The 23,802-nt window shown below is 42.8% G+C and overlaps 1 protein-coding gene across 1 annotated transcript in view; it reads left to right on the top strand.

Annotated features, from left to right (window-relative positions):
• The window catches only part of Adarb2 (adenosine deaminase RNA specific B2 (inactive)), a 571,813-nt gene extending 549,595 nt beyond the window's left edge, over positions 1–22,218 (top strand). The window contains exons 9-10 of the mRNA XM_021180400.2: positions 12,193–12,371; positions 16,308–22,218. Coding sequence (XP_021036059.1) covers positions 12,193–12,371; positions 16,308–16,484 — 356 coding nt within the window. The 3' untranslated portion in view covers positions 16,485–22,218. The remainder of the gene's footprint in view (positions 1–12,192; positions 12,372–16,307) is intronic.
• Positions 22,219–23,802: the final 1,584 nt, after the last annotated feature.

Here is a 23,802-nt window from a genome sequence, read left to right as displayed (position 1 = left end):
GAGCATCCACTTCTGTGTTTGCCAGGCACTGGCATAGCCTCACAAGAGACAGCTATATCAGGGTCCCTTCAGCAAAATCTTTCTGGCATATGCAATAGTGTCTGTGTTTGGTGGCTGATTATGGGATGGACACCCAGGTGGAGCAGTCTCTGGGTGGTCCATTCTTTCATCTCAGCTCCAAACTTTGTAACTCCTTCCATGAGTATTTTGTTCCCTATTCTAAGGAGGAATGAAGTATCCACGCATTGGTCTTCCTTCTTCTTGGTTTTCTTGTGTTTTGCAAATTGTATCTTGTGTATTCTAAGTTTCTGGGCTAATATCCACGTATCAGTGAGTGCATATCAAGTGAGTTCTTTTGTGATTGGGTTACTGTTCTCCCCTTCTACTATACAGGTGTCTGAGATTGAACTCCGGTCATCAGGTTTGGCAGCAGGTATCTTTATCCACTGAGCCATCTCACCAGCCCAAGACATGGTTTTTAATCTTGACTTTTCTAAGCCCACACTGAAAATAAACTATTTTTATAATACACAGGAAGGTTATAGCAATTATCAGGAAATCTGGAGCTCAAGACAGGTCGGAGAATTGATTGCTAGAACTGTGAGCTGAAACCACTATTTTAGCTTGGTCTGATGAACACTAGGACATTCTAATGAAATAGAAGTAGAGAGCACTTGCTCTCTTTCCTCCTGGTACTGATTTTCCTGAAGCAGTAACAAAATTAATAGCAATCATATCCAGAAGCTGTTTTAGACGTTGTGTTTTCTGACAACGTAGTCAAAAGCTTGGTATGCATTAAAATTTTCACCAATGACAATCCCATTCTATCTACTTTTCATACATGTGGATACAGGAAAGGCATTCATGTTCCTACTTTGGCATGGATATACACAGTATTTAAGAATCTTATGTGAAATGCTAGTCTTCTCGAATTCAAGAGAAGTATAATGATGATAAATTATAATTTGCAAAATAACTCGCATGGTGGAAGCAAATACTTTCCTTCATCTAGATATTAATTTGTAGTACCATTTTATATTACAACAAATTTAAGTATATGATGTAGTAATTGACAAACTTCCATAAATATTTTCTGTAAGTACGTGTACTTTTTTTAAAAAGTATTGTAAGTATACAAGCCATGAGTTCCTCTCACACCCAGTGCTTCTCTTCCCCCAGACCTTCTCCCTGGCAGCCTCAGAAGTTGGTTTGAATTCCTTCCGATGCCTCAAGCGGGCTCCAGGCCATGGTTTTTGACTCCCTGCTGGCATTATCTATACAATGAAAGTGATAACTGCTAGTGTTCAGGGTCATCTAGCAATGACTGGATACAAAGCTTAAACTGTGAAGAGAAGGCCTTGTCCGTGCCTCACTTCCAGTTCCCCAGGAGCATAGACTGCCTTCCAGGTTCCCTGGGAGCAAAGGGCCCAAGCACAGACTGCCTTCCAGGTTCCCCGGGAGCAGAGGACCCAGGCATAGACTGCCTTCCAGGTTCACTTGCTGTGCTTAGAAACTCTATACATAGCGAATTCCAGACCAGCCAGAGCTTCATAATTTAGCTATCTCCAAAAAGGGACAAGGGGCACAAAAAAATCAAAACCAAGGCACAGGAGCAGAGTGAGGAAAACTGTTCACCTAAAGGCCCAAGTGACCACCCAAGGAAGAGGATACGGAATGGGTTGTGACATCTTGCAGAAGGAAAGAAAGTTCTTTGTCGGCAAGATCATTGTCCTTTTGGTTTTTGGTTTTGGTTTTGGTTTTGGTTTTTTTCTTATAGGTTGTGGGGATAAGATGCCTATTTGGCTATGTCCTAGGTTTCCTTTAAATGTTTCTTTTTGGATCGGAGATCCTGTTAAGCCAAACAGGTTTGGTTGTTTTGTCTATTTGCAAGAGGGAGTACTGGAGAGATGGAGACCTGGGCTCCGAGGTTGAGCATTTGTTTCCAGAGAACTAGAGTTGGCTCCCAGCACCGAGCTCCCAACCCCCGCACCTCATAGGTTCTACGGATTCAAACTCAGCCATCATGCCCGTACAGCCAATGCTTGTGCCTGCTCAGCTATCTTCCAAGCCCCCTTGGTTTATTTTTTAAATATGCTGAGAACTTATTCAGACAAAACCTCACCACAAAATATACCAATTGCCCACCCTCAGTCCTACCACATCCTGTAGGCTCTGCAACACATGTCATAGATTTCTCACTGAGTATGCTCTGTTAAGGCAAGAGAGTATCTATAAAACGACTGACAACTGGGCGTGGTGGTGCACGCCTTTAATCCCAGCACTTGGGAGGCAGAGGCAGGCGGATTTCTGAGTTTGAGGCCAGCCTGGTCTACAGAGTGAGTTCCAGGACAGCCAGGGCTACACAGAGAAACCCTGTCTCGAAAAAACAAAAACAAAAACATAAAAAAAAAAAAACTACTGACAATTATGATTGTGTTCGTGTTAATGATAATGAATAAAATGACATTAATATGATAAATTTACCAATTCTATTTCCACTATAAGTGAGTGTATGTGTGTGTATCTGTGTGTGTGTGTGTGTGTGTGTGTGCATCTGTGTCTGTGTATTGTCTGTGTGTGTCTCTGTGTGTGTCTATGTCTGTGTATGTGACTGTGTGTGTGTGTGTGTCTGTGTGTGTGTGTCTGTGTGTGTGTGTGTGTGTGTGTGTGTGTGTAAGGAGAGAGAGAGCAGGGGAGAGATTACACAGGGTACACAGGATATCTGGCAGTATATTAAATTCAGGAGGCCACTTCTATCCCTTCAACTTTACAATTCCATGCATGCCTGGAAGCATGCTACTCCATTCATTTTGCAAAATTAAATGTAATGTGCCCCTGTATTATAGACTTGCCTCACTTCATATAAAAATCACATCCCTGAAAGGTCTTGTGTAAATTTAATTTGGGGAGAGCGAATTACATTTTAAATATAGTAGGCTCACCAGCTATTTAAAGACATGCTGTAATGTCTCACTTATATAATGCCTTTTTTTAAAAATAAATAAGGATTTCTTCAAAGTAAGGCATCTCTATATAGATGGGAGCCATCATATAGCTAATTTTCTTGGATGAATTGTGGATAGACTGCCTCTGCTCTTAAATAATGATGAAACTAAGAGCAGTGGTCATAATAACTGTTGTAATGATCCAATGCTAGTGGAAAGAAAAACAGAAGTAGGTTAATTAACTTATCAGAGATTGCACTACTAGAAAGTCAGAGAAGTGACATTTGACCTTGGCCTATTTCTGAACTCATCATGTTAACACAATTGTGTGAACCGAAATGCAAGTCAGACAACCTCGCTGAGTATGCCCGGATAATATCCTCCACACACAACCCTCCAGAATAGATGAGGCAAAGGTGACAGAGACTGGCTGATTTCCTATGCAGATATACTTTGGAATAAGAGATAACATTTCAAAAAAACTCACCAAAGATGATTAACCTAATTACAAAGGTCAAAACGCCGCTGTGCTAATTATCAGGCTGAACAAACTTGCACTAGCATTTGTCTGTTAAAGATTAGTTTCCTGGAAGAACTGTTGAGATTGCTTAGACTTACAGAGAGTGGCATTAGTGGAAGTGTGGCCATGTGGAGGAAGTGAGTCACTGGGGGTGAGCTTTGAGGTCTCAGAAGCTCAAGCCAGACCTAGTGGCTCACTCTCTCTTCCTGCCACCTGCCAATCCAGATGTAGAACTCTCAGCTATCTCTCCAGCACCATGCCCACCAACACACCACCATGCTTCCCTCTATAATGATAATAGGCTAAACTTCTGAACTATAAGCCAGCACAAGCTAAATGTTTTCCTTTATAAGTGTTGCCGTGGTCATGGTGTCCCTTCCCAGCTAAACCGAGTTCAAGAGCCTATTGCATTGAAACAGACCCACTCAGACAGGGGCTTCCTTTGTTTATTCTGTAAACCTGAGAAATGACCAGAAGTTGTGAAGCTATCTGCCCACAGTCCTCCACCAGGACTAGCCTTGCTGAAGGCAAGAGGAAGAGGAGTCAAATTGCCCCAGAGAGGGGAAAGTGAACCCTCTCATCTGCAGATCTGTTCTTTTGCCAGTAGGTGATGCCAGAGTGTGAGATGCTTCTAGGAAAACTGTGCTCTGAGGGCGGAGTTTTCTAGGAAGTGTCTCGAAGAAGACCAAGTTGTCCCAAGAAAAGATGCCCAGAGTGTGGGATTATTCCAGGAAGTGGCACATGGAGTGGGGTGTTGGTAAAATGTCATATTTGGAAAGGAGGCTCTTGTTAAAGTTCATGAAATGAGAAGATGATGACATAACTCATTTCAGAGGGCCTCACGTGCAATCACATTTGTTATTATAAGAAGAAAGTCACAGAAAAAAAGACCTATGAAGTCAGAAGCAGAGAGTGGCGTGATACAAACCAAAAATGTACTTGGAGATTCCAGAAAACAGACAGATCGAGGAGGGCTGGCTTCTCCCCAAAGCTCTCAGGGAGCACGGCCCTGCCACCTTGACTGGAGATTTCTGACCTACAGAAATTGTCACAGTGCAAATCTGTATTGTTTCAAGCAATTAACTTTATAATAAACTAACTACAATGCCCCATTGGTAAAGCATAATTTTCTCAATTTTAGAAATCATATTAAATTATGCCTTATTGTTCCCTCATTACAAAATAATTCACTAAAGGCAAATGTTTCTTGAGATTTCTATTGGGCCAATTTTTATTTGTTTTTATTTTCTGGATGCTGAAGAGAAAGTTAAGAAACAAAATACTGTGTCTCTTAGTCAGGTTTCTATTGGTGTGATAAAGCACCATGAGCGAAAGTAACTTGGAGAAGAATGTGGCCCTCCTTCTCCCCAGGGGCTGTTGGCCACCAACCCAGGGGAGGGGTGTGCAGGGTTCAGATGGACGGATTGTCTTCCAGGACCCGCTTCAGTGAGACAGCTCAACCTCATTCAGGGTGAACAAGAGCTATATAGATCTTAGGGAATGCATAGGGTTATTATTGGCTAAGATGGAGAATGCTTCATTTACATAAAAAGGAATTCCCGGACTTCTGTGCTGAATCATGCAGACCTTGCAGGAAGCTCTGTGCAGGGTCATCCTCTAGATAAGGTCGGGCACCTGTGCTTAGAGACACTCTCCAGATAAGATCAGGCAGAGAAAGAGGAAGGTCTGTTACGGGAGTCCTCCGTTTTTGCGATAGGCTTGGAGAGCTTATCTGGACATGGTGGGCAGAGACTTTAATAGCAGGTTCTTCCAACCAAAGAAAAGGTTTATTTCATCTTAAAATTCTCAGGTCACAGTCCATCACTGAGGAAAGTCAGGTCAGGAGCTTAAGGCAGGGACCTGGAGGGAAGAATGAATCCAGGACAAACCCTGTTTGCTGGGTTACTCCCCTCAGCTCGCTCAGCCAGCTTTCTTACACTGTCACCTGTCTAGGGGTGGTACCACCTCCAGGGAACTCTTACCTCCACATCAAACATTAATCAGGAAAATGCCCTGCAGATTTTCCTAAAAGCCAACCTTATGGAGGCATTTTCTCAGTTAAGACTCCCTCTTCTCAGATAGATCTAGGTTCCAACCAACACACCATGAATTCCATCACCTTAATCCCATGTCACTTGCACACAGTACTAGGTTTCTGAGTTATTCTTCATGAGGGGGATAGCATTCTTAATTCTTGGACTATAACATTGCAACACTCATTTTTCACCATGTTCAAAATCTTAACTGGAACTAGGCTTCCATGTCAACTGGAAGATTCTGGTCTGTTGGTATCTGCCACTGGAAGCGAATTTCAGAATAGTTCTCAGAAGATACTAGATACTGTAAACTGAGGACAATTGGCAATGCTGTACAGGTACTAGATTATTAAATATGTGTTAATGTATTACCCTGAGAACATTGTGGGGTGGATCTTGACAGGACATATTATGACTGCCTCTCATTGTGTCCTTATAAGTTGGTTTTTATTTATCAATTTATTAATATTTTTAACACAGAGTCTCATGTAGCCTACTGCCTGTATAGCTGAAGATGACCTTAAATTTCTACCTTCCTGTCTCCACCTCCCTAGTGTCAAGATTATATGCATGAACCACCGTTCTTAGTTGTATGCAGGTACAGTGCTAAGAATCAACCCAGCACCTCATATGCACTAAGCAAGCACTCTACGGCTACATCCCAGCTCAGCATGTGACTTTATTTTAATGTTAAATCTTCTCATGTTGCCTCGTGAAGAGTAGCCCTCATACTTTATGTTATTTATTTCTACATTTCTAACCATGGAGAAGAATAAGTCACGCACAAATGAGTCTTTCCTTTCCATGCCTGCAAGGATGTACCTTCATCTTATCCAACAAAATCTAAAACCCGTAGTAATCTAGCTAAACAGTATAGCCCCTAACTGTCTTTAAACACTTTTAAAACCAAGCTTCAGTGGCCTGGAAATGGCCTGATACCTACAGTAGAGTGAATGGATGGACTATAGAAAAACTCAGGCCTCAACGATGACTCAGTAGATACGAGGGCTTGCTATGTACGCTCGAGAACCAGAGTTCAAATCTCTAGCACCTACATAAAAGCCTGATGTGGCTATGCATGCCTGTAACTTCACCTTGAACCACAGAAACAGGTAGATCCTGGGACCACACTGGCCAGCCTAGTCAGAGTAGGAAGCTTTGGGTTCAATGAGAGATTCTTCCTCAAGAGAATAAGGCAGAAAATACAGAGGACGACACTGTCCCCTGACCTACGTATATACACATACACCATACACACTATACACATAAACTCAAAAATATACAGCACTGACGTATATCACATACACAAAGAAAGGAAGGAAGAGATGGGAAGAGGGAAGAAAGAAACCAAAAGGAAAAAATATACAAAGCCTATAGAGATTCCATTTGTGTGCATGTACAGGACTACCAAAAAAGATACCTGGAGTGTTGGCTTAAATTCAGAAAATCTACATATAGTGAATGAGCTCTTTTGTATATGTAAAAATGCTTTCATAGAAAACAAATGTCTCTCTAGGGACCAAAAAACAAGAAAGCCTGAGTGAGTGTCACATCATTATCTTATTAATATATCTTCAAAACCCCATTCTCATCCAAGGGACTGTGTATGTGAATGCGATGTGGGTGGCCAATGGGAAACGAAAAGAATCACCTGAAACAGATTAAATTGCGAAAACAAACAAAAGTGGCACAAATTGAGAAGGCAACCTTTTCGTGGTGACTCAGTAGAAGGCCATGCTCAGAGCTCCATCACCACGCCACCCTTTGTCACCACACCATCATGATCCTTCTCATGGAAAGAGGCAACCTGGTTCTGACCAATAAGGATGAGGAGCTAGACTCCCCTGCAGTCCGACACAACACCCAGAGATGACCTCCTGACAACTGTGCATCGTTGCCATCCTTGCAGGGTTTACCCTGCAGCAAAATACTGCAGTGCTGGACTGATATGAATGATCCGCATGGGAATCATATGTTTCATTGCACATTGGTAAATCTGCACATCACATTCAAGTGAGTCTGGCAAGCAGCTCCATCTCCTTTACTATAATCAAAACCAATCATTAATTATAGCAATGTCAAAATTGTTCTGCTGGCACTAATACTTAGTAAGCATTCTGAGCAATGTTTTTTGTGGTGATTTTTTTTAAATGACATTAAAAGTTGGATTTCCATTCCACCAAGATGCTTTAGAGAGGATTTTTTTTATTGCCGACAAAGAATAGAATAAAAATAATCTCTAAATTAGAGGCTCAGTGCATAAGTAAACAATGATAACTCCTGAAGAAGTATTAAAGGTAAATGCTGGATAAATGTATAAATGTCAAAAAATGTATGTTTAATATAAAAATAATCCTGATGAGCCGGGAGTGGTGGTGCACGCCTTTAATCCCAGCACTCGGGAGGCAGAGGCAGGCAGATTTCTGAAGTCCAGGCCAGCCTGGTCTACAAAGTGAGTTCCAGGATAGCCAGGGTCTTGAAAAAAAAAAATCCTGACTCCTGCTTGTTGGTTGGTTATTCCATGCCCTGAAACAATCAGGTAATTTGTCACTAAACCAGAGATATTTTCTATAACTGGGAATATTTTATTGTGTGGCTTAGAGAAGACTAAGCAAAGTAGAGGTGACCTTCAAATCATTCTCTAAATAACAATTGGTATAGCATTTGATGTTTATAGACTGTGCTCTTTTCTGTTGCATTGATCTCCACTTAACCTTTCAAAATGAAGTTGCCATCATCAGAGAGCAAAAAAGGAGAATGACTGATGTGTGCCAAGGCTCCAGGATGGAAATAGGCTGGAAACCAGGTCTCTCCATTTACTGAGTCCTGAGACTTGTCTTCACATTGAGTCTCACAAGTCTATCAGCCTGTGGCTTCCATCCAATGCACTGCTCATGTTCCACCCTTCCCCTATGTTCTATGTGGGTAAACACGAGAATGATCATGGGTAACTTTCTGAGACCGCTGAAGCCCTAGTGAGTCTGACAGCCAAGGGTGTGGAGAGCAGAGCTCAGCCAGGCAGCTGCTGAGCCTTCTCCAAGGCAGGTGTGTCTGCTTACTGAGGGCCAGTGTCGAAACTCAATGATGTCTCCAGGAAAGCAGAAATAGGAAGAGAAGAAGGGGCCGAGGTGTGATGAATTGCAAGGAACCAGGAAGGTTGTGTGCTGAGATCAGACATTTGAAGGCATTCCTCTGAGTTCAGAATTTAGGATTTTGGAGAAGCCCCAAATGTGTGCTTTAGCGGTCAATCCCAACATAAAAACAAGAGAGATGGCAGAGGGAAGAGGGAGAGAAGAGCCTGCAGAAAACAGAGGGGATTGCAGTCTGCTGAGCCTGGCTGCCCACAATTCCAAAGCAGCTATCACATCCCTTTGTACCCAGTCGTCCCTGACCTCAACAGCTGCCTCTTCCTACCAACATGGTCCCTGCCCAGTAGGACAGTCCATGGTTGCCAATGGGCCAGATTGTTCCCCCCTGCCCAGTTCTCAGGGGTGGGCAGCCACAATAGCGAATCACTTCTAGGGGAAAGAGCTGACGTGGATGAAATTTGCCCAAATGTCCAACATTGCCCATCCATGACCGGAAGAAGGTCACGGGGTGACTTTCAGTCTGGGATCTGGGCTGTGTAGGTGGCAATTGGCAAAGCTAAATGGCCATGTGCTGAGAGAACATGCCTCAGTTCTATCTCAGAATATTGGAGCTGGGGACACACGAGAAACCTGAAGTCTTTGTCTATGTAAGACACAGTTAAGCAGGTCTTCTGCCAAGATGGGAACTATTCCCATATATGGAGCTGAATACAGGCCCTGGCCTCCTGATGTGCCCTTCCAGTTGTGATTTATAGCTGGAATGCTTCCCAACACCTGAGATTCTCTACAAAGGGTAGCACATCCCAGGAACTCTTGAGCAGCCATCTCGCTAGAGTAAACACAATGCTCTTGCAGAAACCTCTGGTGCCTCCTGGGAGGCTTCACACACTCGGGTGATAAATGGGCAGACCTGAGAGCTCCAGGATATACTCATCCTTTTGACACTTTGACACAATGTTTTCATCTGCAAAATTCATGTGAGAGAATCGCACAAGTTACAAAACGAAACACAACATCAACAACGAAACAACAACCTAAGAGCAAGCTTATGTCTTGAGTGTCAAGGTTTGAAAGTGAGATGTTCCTTATACACACTTGTGTTTCAATGCTTGGATTCCCACATGCTGGGGCTGTTTAAGAAGATTGTGGAACCTTTAAGAAGTACAGCCTTGATGAAGGAATTGGGGGACAGACCTTGAGCTTGTATAGCCCAATGTCACTTCCTATTCACCCTCTGCTTCCTGACAGTAGAGGAAATATGGCCAGCTAGCTTCCCACTCCTGCTGCCTGCCACGCCTTCCCCATCATGGCAGATTGTGTCTCCTCCAACTGTAAGCCAGGAAAAAAAAATGTGTCCTTCCTTAAATTGTCCATCAGTCATTTTATCACAGCAATGAAAAAAGTAACTGATACAGTAAGTTGGTGATTTGGTGGTAGGTCATATTCCTAGCTATCCTTGGCCAAATGGATCTGGCCATGGGTTGAACATGTCTCCTAATAAGTCTACCTGTCTAGTGTCAATGACTAGAGAAACAGAAGAGAGAATGCAGGTATATGTGGATGGCAGGTTTGACCTCCACAAGGTAAAACTAGACAAGAGGAGAGAAAGGACTGCCTTTGGACTAGGACCTATACAGGTGAAGCTATAGGAGCTGTGGGGGGATGAGATATACAAGAGGCATGGGAAGAAGGAAACCTACAAGGGTTTCTGGACTAGAAACCAAACTTTCCAGAACATCGTTAAAGTGCCCAGACCAAAGATCAAATTCCTTGTCTGCTTATATTCATGATGGGTCCCTGAGACTCTGAGCAAAGACTGGCCATACAGTAGATCCAATAGAATTTAGGAGGGTGCCATTTGTTATGCATGGACTTGCTGTGGACACCATCTGGCAGTATTTATCTGCGTCACATGGCTCCAAACTATAAGGGTTTTTTTTCACGATCCCTCCCTAGAGGTCATGGGTCAGCAAACATAACCCTCAAATATCCCGAGCTTTTGTCCCCGCCGGCAAGAACACACTCGGGACAACCAGAATCTTCTGTGGCAAAAGCTTTATTGCTTCTTCAGGAGGGAAGACCCCGACCCCAGAAAATGGAGTCGCTTATATAGCCCTCAGCCATGGCGTTTCAGCACCTGATGTGGCTTGTCAGCTCCTGATTCGTTGCTCGCCCATCACCCCATTACTACTTCCCGAGAATGGGCAGTGACTAGGAGTGAGTTCACTCTCAAACCTGCGTACAAGGCTTGTTTACTAGTTAGGCACAGCAGAGGCCAGCGCCATCTTATAATGGCGATTGCTCGCGGCACGGCTCTCCACACTCAAAAAGCAGCAGAGAGACAAAAATGAGAAAACGCCAGACTGTTGGCTGTGTTGTATCCTTGGGATGATCAGAGAGGGCAGGTATTCGCTGTAGGTTACCAGAAACCTCACCCCAATGTTTCCAGGAAGTCTTAATCAGAGATGAGGAGCACTCCAAGATAACCAGGCAGGAGGTAAGATTGGAGCTGAGAGTGTTAGCTGGAAAGCATAGTGAGAGGCCAGGCTGCTGAGCAGAGCATCTCCCAGAGGAGAAAATGTTGGCTTTCTCCCTCTGCTCTGCAGTGTGAAGGATTGCTGTAAGGATCACATCCCACCTGGACATCAGAATACACAGTCTAACAAGGGAGGAGAGGTGCACTGTAAAACCAGGTTTTAATGAAAATTCTGGAAACCTCAGCAGCAAGACACGATTCTTCGTGAGTCTAAGACCCAGCCAGGTACACAAGGAACCTTAGCTTAGAAGAACCTAGGCTTGGTTTAATCTTTGCTGTCATCTAGAAAAATGAAGTCACTGTGCTGAGAATTGATCCTAGCGTTTCGCACGTGCTAGGCAAGTGTTCTACCCCTGGGCTGCATATCCTTAGTCCTCTTGTTTCTTTTTACTTGGACACAGGATTTTACTAAGTTATTCTAGCTGGCCTTGAGCTCAGTTTATAGCCCAGGCAAGCCTTGAACATGTGATCCTCCTGCCTCAGCCTGCACCATCAGGCCTAACAATTAAAAAAAAAGATTCACATTCTAATTTTGCACTGAATCCTGCCAATGTTCTTCCCAAACTGTGTTGTTTGACTGATTATCATTCAAAAAAAAATATATATATACACACACACATATACATATAACTTAAGCATAAGCCTAAGTCTTTTTCAGGAATTGTTTACTAATCTGTGTTTTGGGTATTGAGTGGGTGCCCAATAAACTCACATTCTTAGGATTTTCAAGAGGCTCTGTTCGTTCATTACTTCATTCAACAAACGTACATTTACAGAAGACAAAAGTTCTGACCATAAAAATCCTTCCAATTAAAAGGTTAGCAGCAGATCCCAGCAATGAGTCTTAATACAAGGCTCTCATCAGAGTTGAACTTGATTTTCAACCTGCAGTTAGACAGGTAAAACTGTGCCTTCACAAGACTGAGTTTTAAGAAAGAAAAGCAGGCGAGTGTTTATGAGAGTGTCTCATTCCAGCTCAAACGTGAGCTTTATTTCTAATTATCTGCTCTCACAGAAGCCCTGTTTGAGCCAAAAGTTTGACTGCCTTCCATTTTTCTCTTGACAGGCGTGAGTCACGCAGAGGCCCGGCAGCCAGGAAAGTCTCCCCACTTCAGTGCCAACTGGATCGTAGGCAGCACCGACCTGGAGATCATTAATGCCACCACTGGGAAGAGGAGCTGTGGGGGCTCATCCCGGCTCTGCAAACACGTGTTTTCTGCTTGGTGGGCACGGCTGCATGGTAGGGTAGGTCGCACCGGTCCTTTCTGGGGAGAAAATTAGCCATACCTGGGCTCTGGTTAAAACCCTGAGGAAGCTCCAGAGAAACTGGACATCATTTGGTCTGCAGTAATTATGAAACGGGACATGCAAAGTGATCCCGGGGTTACTGTCCTTTCTCCAACTGCCCAGGAATTCCCTCTGTGTATGTACAGCTTTGCTACCCAAATGTGGAGTGTGTCTCTGTGAAATCAAGCCGCAAAGGAGGCTATTGGTGGACACCTAATGCCACCACACTGTACCAGTTGGTTTGTGCAGGGTGTCATAAGAAAGGTATATGAAGAGGCTGGAGAGAAGACTCTGTGGTTAAGTGCACTTGACTAAAACTTGTGGTTAAGTTCAATTTGAGAAATCAGGGTCACACACAACTGTCTGTAGCTCCAGTTTCAGGGGATCAAGTGCCGTCTTTTGGCCCCTGCAGGCACTGCACACTTGTGGTACACATACATACACCCAAGCCCACGCATAAAATAAAATAACTATTGATTGATGTTGTTCATAGGTGCTGCAGTAGAGAGAGAAGCTTGCCAAGATGCTAAGCCTTCATTTTCTGAAGGATCAGAGTGGTATAGCTTCTCAGAGAAGATTGACACCCAGCTAGCACACTCCAGTTACTTTACTCAAACATCATACGAGGTTAATTGGGGCTGGGAAAGGTTCCAGCTAGCAAAGTTGCTGCTCATGAGAACAGACAACCCATATAAATCTCAGTCCATTTTGATCGTGGCGATCCATAATCAAAAGTAAGAACTTCAGGTTTGCCAGGACTGTCTTCAGGACCAAGACTGGAGCAGCTGCAAGCTCTCCCATAGCATCAAGTGCAGACCCTCCAGAGAGACCACATTTCTTCAAGGTTCAAACAGTCTCAAAACAATTTCTCAGCCTCCACTGATTGACCCAAGCATATCAAAGGCTTTGCTGGAACATTTCACTCAAAGCCAGACACAAAGGCTATACATTTCATTTATAGACAGACATAAGGGCTCTACTCTACAGATCACGACATATAGTAGATCTCCTTTTCAGGCATTAAAAAGAGAGAGGAAATTTAACATATATAAAGAGGTTACTCCTCAGAGAAAGCAGATAAGGGCTTGCAAGGTCGCTTAGTGGATAACTGACTCCTGCAAGTTGTCCTCTAACCTCCAAATGCATGTTGTAGCATGCACACACACACACACAGACACACACACACACACTGTAGGGAGAGAGGGAGGGAGGAAAGGGAGGAAGAAGTTAGGGAGAAAGGAAGAAGAGTGGGTGATTTCCAACTAAATTTCAAAAATAGTGACTGTTAGGGTTAACACTTTCCCCAACTCAGATGGCTACCCATTTCTACTACAAGAATGTTTCAGTATCTGCTTTCCACTCGTAAACAGACAACAGCTACAATTGGGTGGTTAAAACTGAAATGCAGGCTATTATGTACGTTTAAAGCATTGTAGACTATAATAATAATAAAAAAATACAGTGCAGATAGTAAAAGTAAGCTCATGAAGAAAAGTATTTTGCTTGTTTTCCTGTATTGGGATATAACTCAATCAATGAAACTCTTGCTCTGTAATCACAGGGACTCAAGTTCAAGCCCCAGAGATCATGTGAAAGACCCAGCAGGGATGACTATTAGTCCCAGAATTGTGGAGGCAGAGATAGGTGGATTCCAGGGGCCAACTGTCCAGCCAGCCTGCCTAACCTAATCAGCAAACTCTAGGCTAATGAGAGACCCTGTCTTAGAGAAAACAAGGAGAAAGGGAGAGACACAGAGGGGGGTATGGAGAGAGAGAGAGAGAGAGAGAGAGAGAGAGAGAGAGATGGAGGTATGGAGAGAGACAGAATAAAGTTGGCCGTTCTTGGAGAACAGTACTCCTGAGGTTGGCCCATGGTCTCCAAATGCACCTGCACATATAGGTGCATCCATATGACATGCACACTCAATAATCATGTCTGGATTTATATAGCAACCAGTAGAAAGCAAATATACAAACAAACATTTTTCTCTACTCAGAGATGTTGAAGATTATAGTTATTTAAGAGTTTGGGCATAACCATCTGGCTTCTCTGCCTCTGCCTCTGCCTCTGCCTCTGCCTCTGCCTCTGCCTCTGCCTCTGCCTCTGCCTCTGCCTCTGCCTCTGCCTCTGCCTCTGCCTCTGCCTCTGCCTCTGCCTCTGCCTCTGCCTCTGCCTCTGCCTCTGCCTCTGCCTCTGCCTCTGCCTCTGCCCCTCTGCCTCTCTGCCTCTCTGCCTCTGCCTCTGCCTCTGCCTCTGCCTCTGCCTCTGCCTCTGCCTCTGCCTCTGCCTCTGCCTCTGCCTCTGCCTCTGCCACAGCCGTACAAATGTGGGTCAATGGCACAATATGCTGCTGTCCTGATTAGAACTCTCTGCCTCTGCCATGCCTTCTCTGATTCTTTTTCCCATGTCTCAGTTTCTCCGAAGAGTTTGGAAAGTTTGGGGAAACACAAACTCTTCTTCCTTGTTGAACAAATAGGTCCTCTTCTTGTCCACATGATCGTGGGGTTGTTGTCCACAAAGTGGACACAATGATTTCAAATACTCTGAGGAGAGCCTGAAATGTCATCTAATGCTCCCCTACCACAGGCCTGCCCTCTGCTTTCCTGCCCTTTAGTTGGGGAACCAAAGATATGGAGAATGTTCTCCCTGCCTTACGTTGCTCCAACTTTTGCCTCCTATGACTCTGAAGCCAAATAACATCCTACTTTTACTGCCTTCCCAGTTAACTGACAACAGAACTCAAAGTCTTTCTTTCCTTCCTGCCATGATGCTGTGAGTGCACAAACCCAACCTAGCAATCCTTCTCCACCTATTCAGGTTTTATTATTGGTGCCATCCTCTTTCTTTCTGGGGTTTACTGGGTCTGCTTTTTGAGTTGGGGTCTTCTTTTATATCCAAGGCTGCCCTTGAACAAAGCCATTCTCCTAAGCCTCCTAAGTGCTGAGATTATAAGTGTGTCATCGCAGTTAGCTAAGAAATCAGTGTTCCGGCCAACTTCAAGTTTCCATTTCATTGAATCCAACCCCAAACAGGACTTTTGGATGTTTTCTCCCATTCACATTTAAACCTGTCTGGCACATTTCTGTAACTGTTTAGCCCTCTGCTATGCAGTATGGTGATCACTAGCCATATGTGCTACCGAGCACTGGAAATGTGGTAAATGCATTGTTATATACCATATCTGTCAAACATACACTGCATTTCAAATTATGTTAACTATGATTATTCTTGTGAATTACATGGTGAAATGACAGTACTTTAGATATATTGGGTTAAATAAATAATACTGAAAAGTAAAAAAAAAAAAAAAAAGAAATCAGTGTTCAATTCTTAACAGAAGGTAAGTGGCATGTCACGTGATACATGTGTTAATCATCTATACTTCTGATGAAGCACAGCATTCTTAGCAATTGGTGTTTTCACAAAAAATTTCTAAGAGAACTCAGATAAATGCACTCCAGTTTGGTTTGGTTTGTTTCTCACATGTATGTGTATGTGTGAGTTCATACATTCAGGAGGGAGAATGCATGTACACATGCGTTTGAAGGCCAAAAGCCAATCCTGGATCTGATATAGGGTCTCTCACTGAACTTGAAACTCACCAAGGGACTGACTAGCTAGCCAGCTAGTCTCAGGCTAGCTCTCTACCATCCCAGTGCTGTAATTATAGGCGTGCACTACCTCATCCAGCTTTTTAAGTGGTTGCTAGGGATCTGGGCTGAGGTCCTCATGCTTGTGAGCCAGGCATTTTACCAAATAAGCCATCTCCTAAGGTCCTGCCATTGTAGTGTTAAGAGAGAAAGAGAAGCAAAAGGTTGAGATCAAACTAGTAGTTTGCTTGTGAAATGCCTCATGTTAACACGACTGGCTGAACACACTCTCTTCTTCCCACAGCTAAGCACACGGATACCCGGCCATGGAGACACACCATCCATGTACTGTGAGGCCAAGCAGGGGGCTCACACCTACCAGTCTGTTAAACAGCAGCTCTTCAAGGCCTTTCAGAAAGCTGGTCTTGGCACCTGGGTGAGAAAACCACCGGAGCAAGATCAGTTTCCACTCAGTCTCTAAGTCCCTAGGCTCCTTCGCTATTGGACCAGAGGGAGATGCCTGGAGAGGATGAAGCCGTATGATGGTGTGGTGTGTCCATCGGTTCTTGACCTTTGCTCTCCTTTACTGTTCAGGAACATGTGGCTCCATGTATGGATGCGAGATTAGGTTTGAGTTTGGGTCGGGCTGCTTCTCCCTGGGCTGTTAGTTCCAAGAACCCCATCCACCATAGCTAGAGAGAGAAGCATTGTTGTGTCAGCCCCATCCCTTACTGGGTATCAAAAGGAAATTCTCTGTTCAGGCAAGGGAGTCCAGAGGCAAGACTGAAAGGTAGTACTAAAGTGTAGCTTCATGCATCTTCCTCTAGGCCTCCCTTCCCTTCTCTTCCAAGGGCCTCTCTAGTGGTGTGATCAAGTCTCACCAGCACAAGTTTATATGACATTTCAAGATAAGCCACAGGTGAACAGGAAAGCCAGGACCTCCCCAACTCCAAAGAACCCAACAGGAATGCTGTATTGTTCTCATTATTCATTCAGACCTTTCCAATTTGTTTCAAGAAGAACTTGAGACAGACACTGTCAAAGAGCAGCCAAAGTGAAAGCTATACTTATGACACAAAGGGATAGTTACCTAAGACAGGAAAGAGTCATAATTGATGAGCTAAGAAAACTGTTCTTAAACTGCTCAACGATAGTATGTTGCAAACAAACCCAAGCCTTTCTAGTTGATGACAACCTCTCCATTGCTTTTATAGATAATGATAGCCAGAGAAGTGACAACTGTAGGGTGATTAACCACTACCCAATAATCTCTCTACTAGGTATGAGTAATGAAACTGAGTCTTAGATCAAATTCTAAATTTTAAGTGAATTTTTATTAGAAAGAAATCTCACACACACACACACACACACACACACACACACACCACTTAGTGCAATCTTTAGGTTTGAGGAGCTGCATGCTCTCTGTCATTTTAGGTCTCTTGATCATCATGTCGCATGAATAAAACAATAATAACAACAAAAATAATGATGACTTACCATAGCTGACAAAATTAAAGGGACAGAATCATGCCACTTTTAGAACGGACATTAGAGTTCATCGGTAGACATATATTTCTTTAATATTTAGCCTACATCATCATCATCTCTAAGAGGAAAACAAAATACAGACAAGAGGAGGCATGTTGCCAACCAATCTTTCTTGAACTAATTGTCTTTAAACACTTGGAGCTCATTTCTAACATTCATCAAGCTAGTTAACATGTGTCTAATCCTTTCTATTGAATCCCATGTGCCGGGCTGGAGAGATGGCTCAGCAGTTAGGAGCTTTCTGCTTCTATAGAAGACTCTGGTTGAGTTCCCAGCTTCCACATGGCAGCTTACAACCATCCATAACTCCAGCTCCAGCAGCTCCACACATCCATGCAGTGCACCTACATAAATGTGGGCAAATTATCATAGACATAAAGTTAAAATAAATAAATCCTTTTTAATCCCATCTAAGATGCATTGCGGATTTCTGTTTCATTTTGTTTTGTTTTTAAAGAATATGAGGAACCATGTTTAGAATATGGGAGTCTTGATTAGAATTCCAGTTCATCGGTCCCCAATAAAATTCAACCATTACATCATGATGCTTTTATTCTATCTTATACTGCAGATGTCACAAGAATTCGGTAAACATGAAATACATTCAATTGTAGCTATTCAATAAAAAGAAAAGTGGAGATATTAATTCCTTGGATTTAATATGAGATCACATCACTAAAGTCCTTTGAGAAAAGAATATGAACACCATTGTAGGAATGTGTTCAAGATAAACTTTCAAAGACATGCAAATGTTTCTGCAAATGACTGATTCATATTATAAATACTGAGGAGAATGAAATCTCAACTCAAGGTGAAGGCTAAGATCAAAATGCCAACTCACAGTGATCTCTGATAACTTGATATCACCAGGGGGAAGCTTAGAAACCCAAGAAACCTTGAGAGCTGGATGTGGCTTAGCTGCAACCCTTCAACTGTTAGGCACAGTCACTTCCTAGCTGAACTCTAGGACCTGCCCTCAAATCATTTGTATTCTGAGCTATTGAATGGAGAGCACACAGCACATCAGAGAAGTGAGCTCCAAACAGAGTTATTGATTATAAAAATAATTGGCATTAACTTCAGGGTCTTAAACGAGATGGAAGGAGGCAGAATGGGGTACCTTTCAGATATTCTCAGAGAATACCACCACTTTGGCCTATGCAAGAGGCAGAGAAAGCAGTGGCTACCCAGCACCATCATGGACATAAATTCCAGGGATAGATTTATGACTCGTGGTTTCTCCAGAAACAACCCAAACTTTCCTAAGAGACTAGGGGATCTACACTTGTTTATAGAGGTAAAAGAATTCTTTAATGCTACAAGATAATTTTAAAAAACTAAAGATAATTTTCTCCTTCTGAAAGAAGGATTCATTCCATTCCTGAGCACTAGCATAGAGATTTGCTTGTTTATTCTAATCACATGTATATGTGTGTGATTGTGTGTGGGTATGTGCATGTGTGTGCAGGTGCCTGCAGGAGGCTGAAGAGGGTGTCAGGGCTGCTGAAGTGAGAGTCACACGCAGTTGTAAGACACCCTGTGTGGGTGCCGGGAAGCCAAATGGGTTCTCTGGAAGATGCTTTTAACCACTGAGTTAACTCTCCAGCCCTGAGAATCACTTGTTAAATAAACAAAAGATTCCTATATAGGAGAGCTAGGGGATCCACACTTGTTTGTAGCGGTAAAAGAATTCTTTAATGCTACAAGACAATTTTAAGAAACTACAGCTTTTCCAAAGAGACATCATGGGAAATGCTTTTTTTCAATAGTTGACTATCTTGCAAGATACGTGTCAGGGTGAGTGTAAAATAAAGGAGATGGGAGGAAGGAGGCAGAGGGTCCCTGAATCTCTTCAATGAAAAGAAACTTACTAAAATTATCTAAGTGAACCCTGCCACGTGCTTAGAAGCAGAGGTCAGGAAAAGACAATCTTCCAAGAAACAGGAAAACACAATGAGGTATTCAGAGGGAAGAATGAAAGGCCAGGGTACATTTATTATCTGAAGCAGAAAGGTAGCAACATCAGGACTACACATCTATACCATGTCGGGCCATATATGTGCTGCCCCTGACCTGCAGAAACCCAACCCACTCCAGAAGTAGCCAGCCACCAAATCTGGCGTAGCATCTGGTGTACAAGGAGTAATACATGGGACATAGCATCTAATGTGGCTGAATCCCTGAAAGTGTAAGCGGCAAAAGCTTACGGACTCTTCTCACCTTCGTATCCACAAAAGCATCCCAACACTGTTTTAGGCTGCCCTGCATTTTAACTACTGATTTAGTGTCTTGGAAGTGCTCAGAGACACCCCATCTGAAGTTTCTACAGGAGTGAAGCATAAGTAGGTGGCATTTCTCTATTAGTCACCCTGAAAACAAATACAGTCAAATGAGTCCAAAAGAATATGGTTAGAATCTAAAGAGGACTTCTTAAAGCAGGCATCTTAGCCAGCTTGGCTGTTTCTTATCTATCTGATTTATCCCCAAAAAGTCCCCTCCCCAAGGATCCCTTTGATCTATATCCCCTTTGTTTTCAAATCCTCTGTCTTCTGTGTCTACATCCATTGAGCCTCACTCCTGAAGTCCAAATAGAAGTCAGCATTATCTTTATCTGTCTCCAAAACACATGTTGCTTTCCTATTGGGGAGATAAGCACGTTAGGGTTTCCTGCCTGGCTCTCAGTCAGAACGCCAGAGTCTGATCATTTGTGAAGCCTCCCACGGGATCCAGCCCCACGGTAAAGGCCAGGAGGACATATAAGCACGGCTCATTCACCTGCAACAAAAGATCTCACAAGAATGTATAATATCGAGTTATTGAATTCAGGATTTCTTTGGGTTGGGGGTTTTGCCAAGGAGATTTGCAAGTCTCTAACAGTCGTTTCCTTTTGACTTCTGTGCTTCTCTTGGAACCTGTATATATCTATCACACAATTATTGATTTTGTAATGTCTTGTCTCTCATAGATGTCAGGCTAAGTTGCTTTTCCAAAAGATCCATAGCTCATATTTTTTCCACATAATTTTCATCTCACAGGACAGTTCTTATCAATAAATTTAAAGGCTTTTTATATAGTGTTTACCATATTTGATGAGCCATAAATAGTAAATACATAGTATACCAATGCCCAGAATAGAATAGTTAACAGTATTTTGATGAAATACTATTTTTAGATTATAAATTTCAAGATGAGTCTATAGTATCTTGTTTAAAAAAATTTAAAAAGGCAATTGAAATTTAAATATAGTAGACATTTTTTTATTTAGGAAAACTTCTATGATCATTTTTATGAAGCCATTCTAATAAAATGACCTAATTGGCCCAAAAGATAATAGCTATCACTTTCTAATATCAACCAAAGGAAATTTAGAAAAGGTCTTTCTTTTTATGTGCTACCATTTGACTGCTGTGATCACTGCTTCCCGACGAAGTCTCAGCATTCAGCAAAATGTTTCTCCATCATCACTCTTATCTAGGACAGTTTCAGAATCTACAGTCTTGTATAGAACTAAAAAGTGCACTGTGCTGAACATTTCTAAAACTACCCCAGCTCTGGATGTTTACATAGTTCATGAAGGAGTGGGGAACTCAAAGTGCTGTCCCAGCAAAGGCTATAGCACCAAAAATCAACCCTTGGATGGGGTGTGCGGTGGAGGAATGATATAATGTTGTTAGAGGAAACATGGGCGCAGACTGTGGTATTCTATGGAGAGCTTGGAGCAGAGTGACCCCTGGGCTTTGTCCACGGTTCTGACTTGTAGTTGATTACGAAAACAACTAACACTGGGAACGCTAAGGTATCCGTGGCTCTTGTTAAACTTCTTCCTCAAAGTATGACGGTGATGAGTGACCTGGGGAAATAAGGAAACAGACGCAAAATGACATAGGTGGAGGCCACCAGAGAGAAGCCATGGAGAACGGAGCATTGTTCCATACAGTTCCTCCCATCCCCAAGTCATTTCCCCCACAATTCTGCTTCTTTAGATAAACTTCTCCCTTCCTACCACCACCTTCCTGTGCTTCCCTCCTGCTAAACATCTGCCCACTTTGTTCCGATCCCCTGGTATATCTGAGAGAAGTGAAGTGCCAGGGAGACTGCTGCTCGTGTAGGAAGTTCCCTGAGTGTTCGGGTGATAGAGTGGCTTACAGGGATTTACAGCGATCCCCAGAGCATGTTCATTCCATCCGACCTCTAACCAAAAGAATCGTGGATGGCCATGTCTCAAGAAATTTAAACCAAACAATAGTACCCCTGCAGGGAAATGTACAGTATCAAAACCTGGAGAAAATACCACCGTATTTCCCAACTCATCTTTTTTTAAAAGGTTGGAGAGATGATACACCCTTTTAAAGATAAAATAAAAATTATCTGAATTCTAGTGCCTCTTTCACATGGGCACCCAATTTCTATCACCCAGAAGTCTGTGAATCAATTTGAAGAAATCTTTCCCAGCAGTGCCCAGCTAATTTTCAGCACTTTTTAAGTAAAATGAACGTTAAAAAAAAATAGTCATTCGTAGTTGAAGGTATGTACATAAAAAAAGCATGATTGAATGGCAATATTGTATCAATGGGTGTATATTTGTAATATTTGTAAAATAAAAAAATCCAGAACCTTACAATATGAATTTACACATGTTAATTTGCCTCTTCTAAGTTCTGTAAATTGCACTTTGGTGGTACCTGATAAGTGAATGTTTCTCTTAAGTGAATAAAAATATCAAGTAAAGTTGTTCTTTCCTGGATTGTCTGGCCTTTTTCATCAAGCAATGTATTGGGAAATATCTGAAATACTGTGATATATGGGGCTTAGGTAAAGCCTGAGGTGGGCCCACCTTCTTCAGAGAATAGAATATCTGTCTCTAAAACCTTTTTCTCTAATAATAATCACGTCAGTTATTAGAATATGCCAGAGTAACAGTCACTAGCCCAGATGTTGCTCTTTTAGAATGTATGTAATCAAATTAGTAACACTATCGTGGACCTGGGAATGAAGCTACCTGTCTGTCTTCAGGCCATGGGCGACCGGAGTGAACCTCATTTTCTCACTGTTGGGTGTTGGAGACAAGAGATATCTGCAATGTCACAGGATTTCCCAGGGGGATTCAAAGAAGTCACAGTGTTACAATGCTCCAAAATGCTAACACAGTATAAAGATATGGCAATGGCCGACAATTGTCCTGTTGAACACTGATCCTACTGAACACTGGGGCATATGATCACTCTGGAGGCCGGTCTAACATTACCCCAGAGGCATATGTTGCTTCTCTCAAGGGATATAAGGTTGGGCAATATATTCATAAAGAGGCAATTTTTTTTTTTTTTTTTTTTTGCTAATGAAAAGGTCTTTCGGTTTTTCTCTCATTACCCCAAGAACAGACAAAAACTAAAAAGTATGTTGAACATTTGAAAGACTGAGTAATATCTTTTGTTTCAAAGTGATCTAATCCTACAATGTATCTGAAATTCTACCACACATGCACTTTAATCCAGAATAAGGATTTCTTCCATTTTTTTTCAGGCTATTTTTAGTTTGCATTAGGAAGAGTGATGCTCAGGTTAGGTGAGAGTGTGTGATATGTAAGGCAGAGGTGGAAGTAGGATCTGAAACAGACTGTGAGTTCACCTCCATACTCAGTTCTAAGAGGGGTGTGTGTGTGTGTGTGCACATGTGTGTGTGCACATGTGTGGTATGTGTGTGGTGTGTGTGTTCGTCTGTGTCTGTGTGGTGGATGGTAGGTGGGTATGTGTATGTGCACATGTATGGGGTGTGTGTGTGGTGTGTGTGTACATGTGCATGGGTACATGTGTGTGTGCACATGTGATGTGTTTGTGTAGTGTGTGGTGGGTGTGGGTGTGTGTCTATGTGGTGTGTGGTGTGTGTGTGTGTGTGTATCTGTGTGTGTGGTGGGTGGGTATGTGTGTGTGCACATGTGTGTGTGTCTGTGTGTTGTGTGGTGTGTGTTTCTGTGTCTCTGTGTGTGTGGTGTGTGTGTGTCTGTGTCTCTCCCAGAAGTGGCTTTCAGCACTGCTTTATCCGTTGCTTGATATTGCTCACAGCAGAACCCCTTCTGCTGGGGAAAAACGATCCACCATGTTTGGAAATGAGTGGCCAGGCTCTTGGTAACTCCTTTAAACTTAATAGTTCTACCTACATGCCCAAAGAATTCCTCAAGCCAGTCAGGCCCCTCCTGTCCTAGCCTGGAGCAGAGACATCTTTCTGGTGGCATTTTTCTTTCTTGTTGAGAT

This window comes from Mus caroli, unplaced genomic scaffold (assembly GCF_978045245.1).
Source record: "Mus caroli unplaced genomic scaffold, Mus_caroli_1 scaffold_15, whole genome shotgun sequence".
Classification (NCBI taxonomy): domain Eukaryota; kingdom Metazoa; phylum Chordata; class Mammalia; order Rodentia; family Muridae; genus Mus; species Mus caroli.
This window is presented reverse-complemented; position numbering and strand designations above follow the sequence as displayed.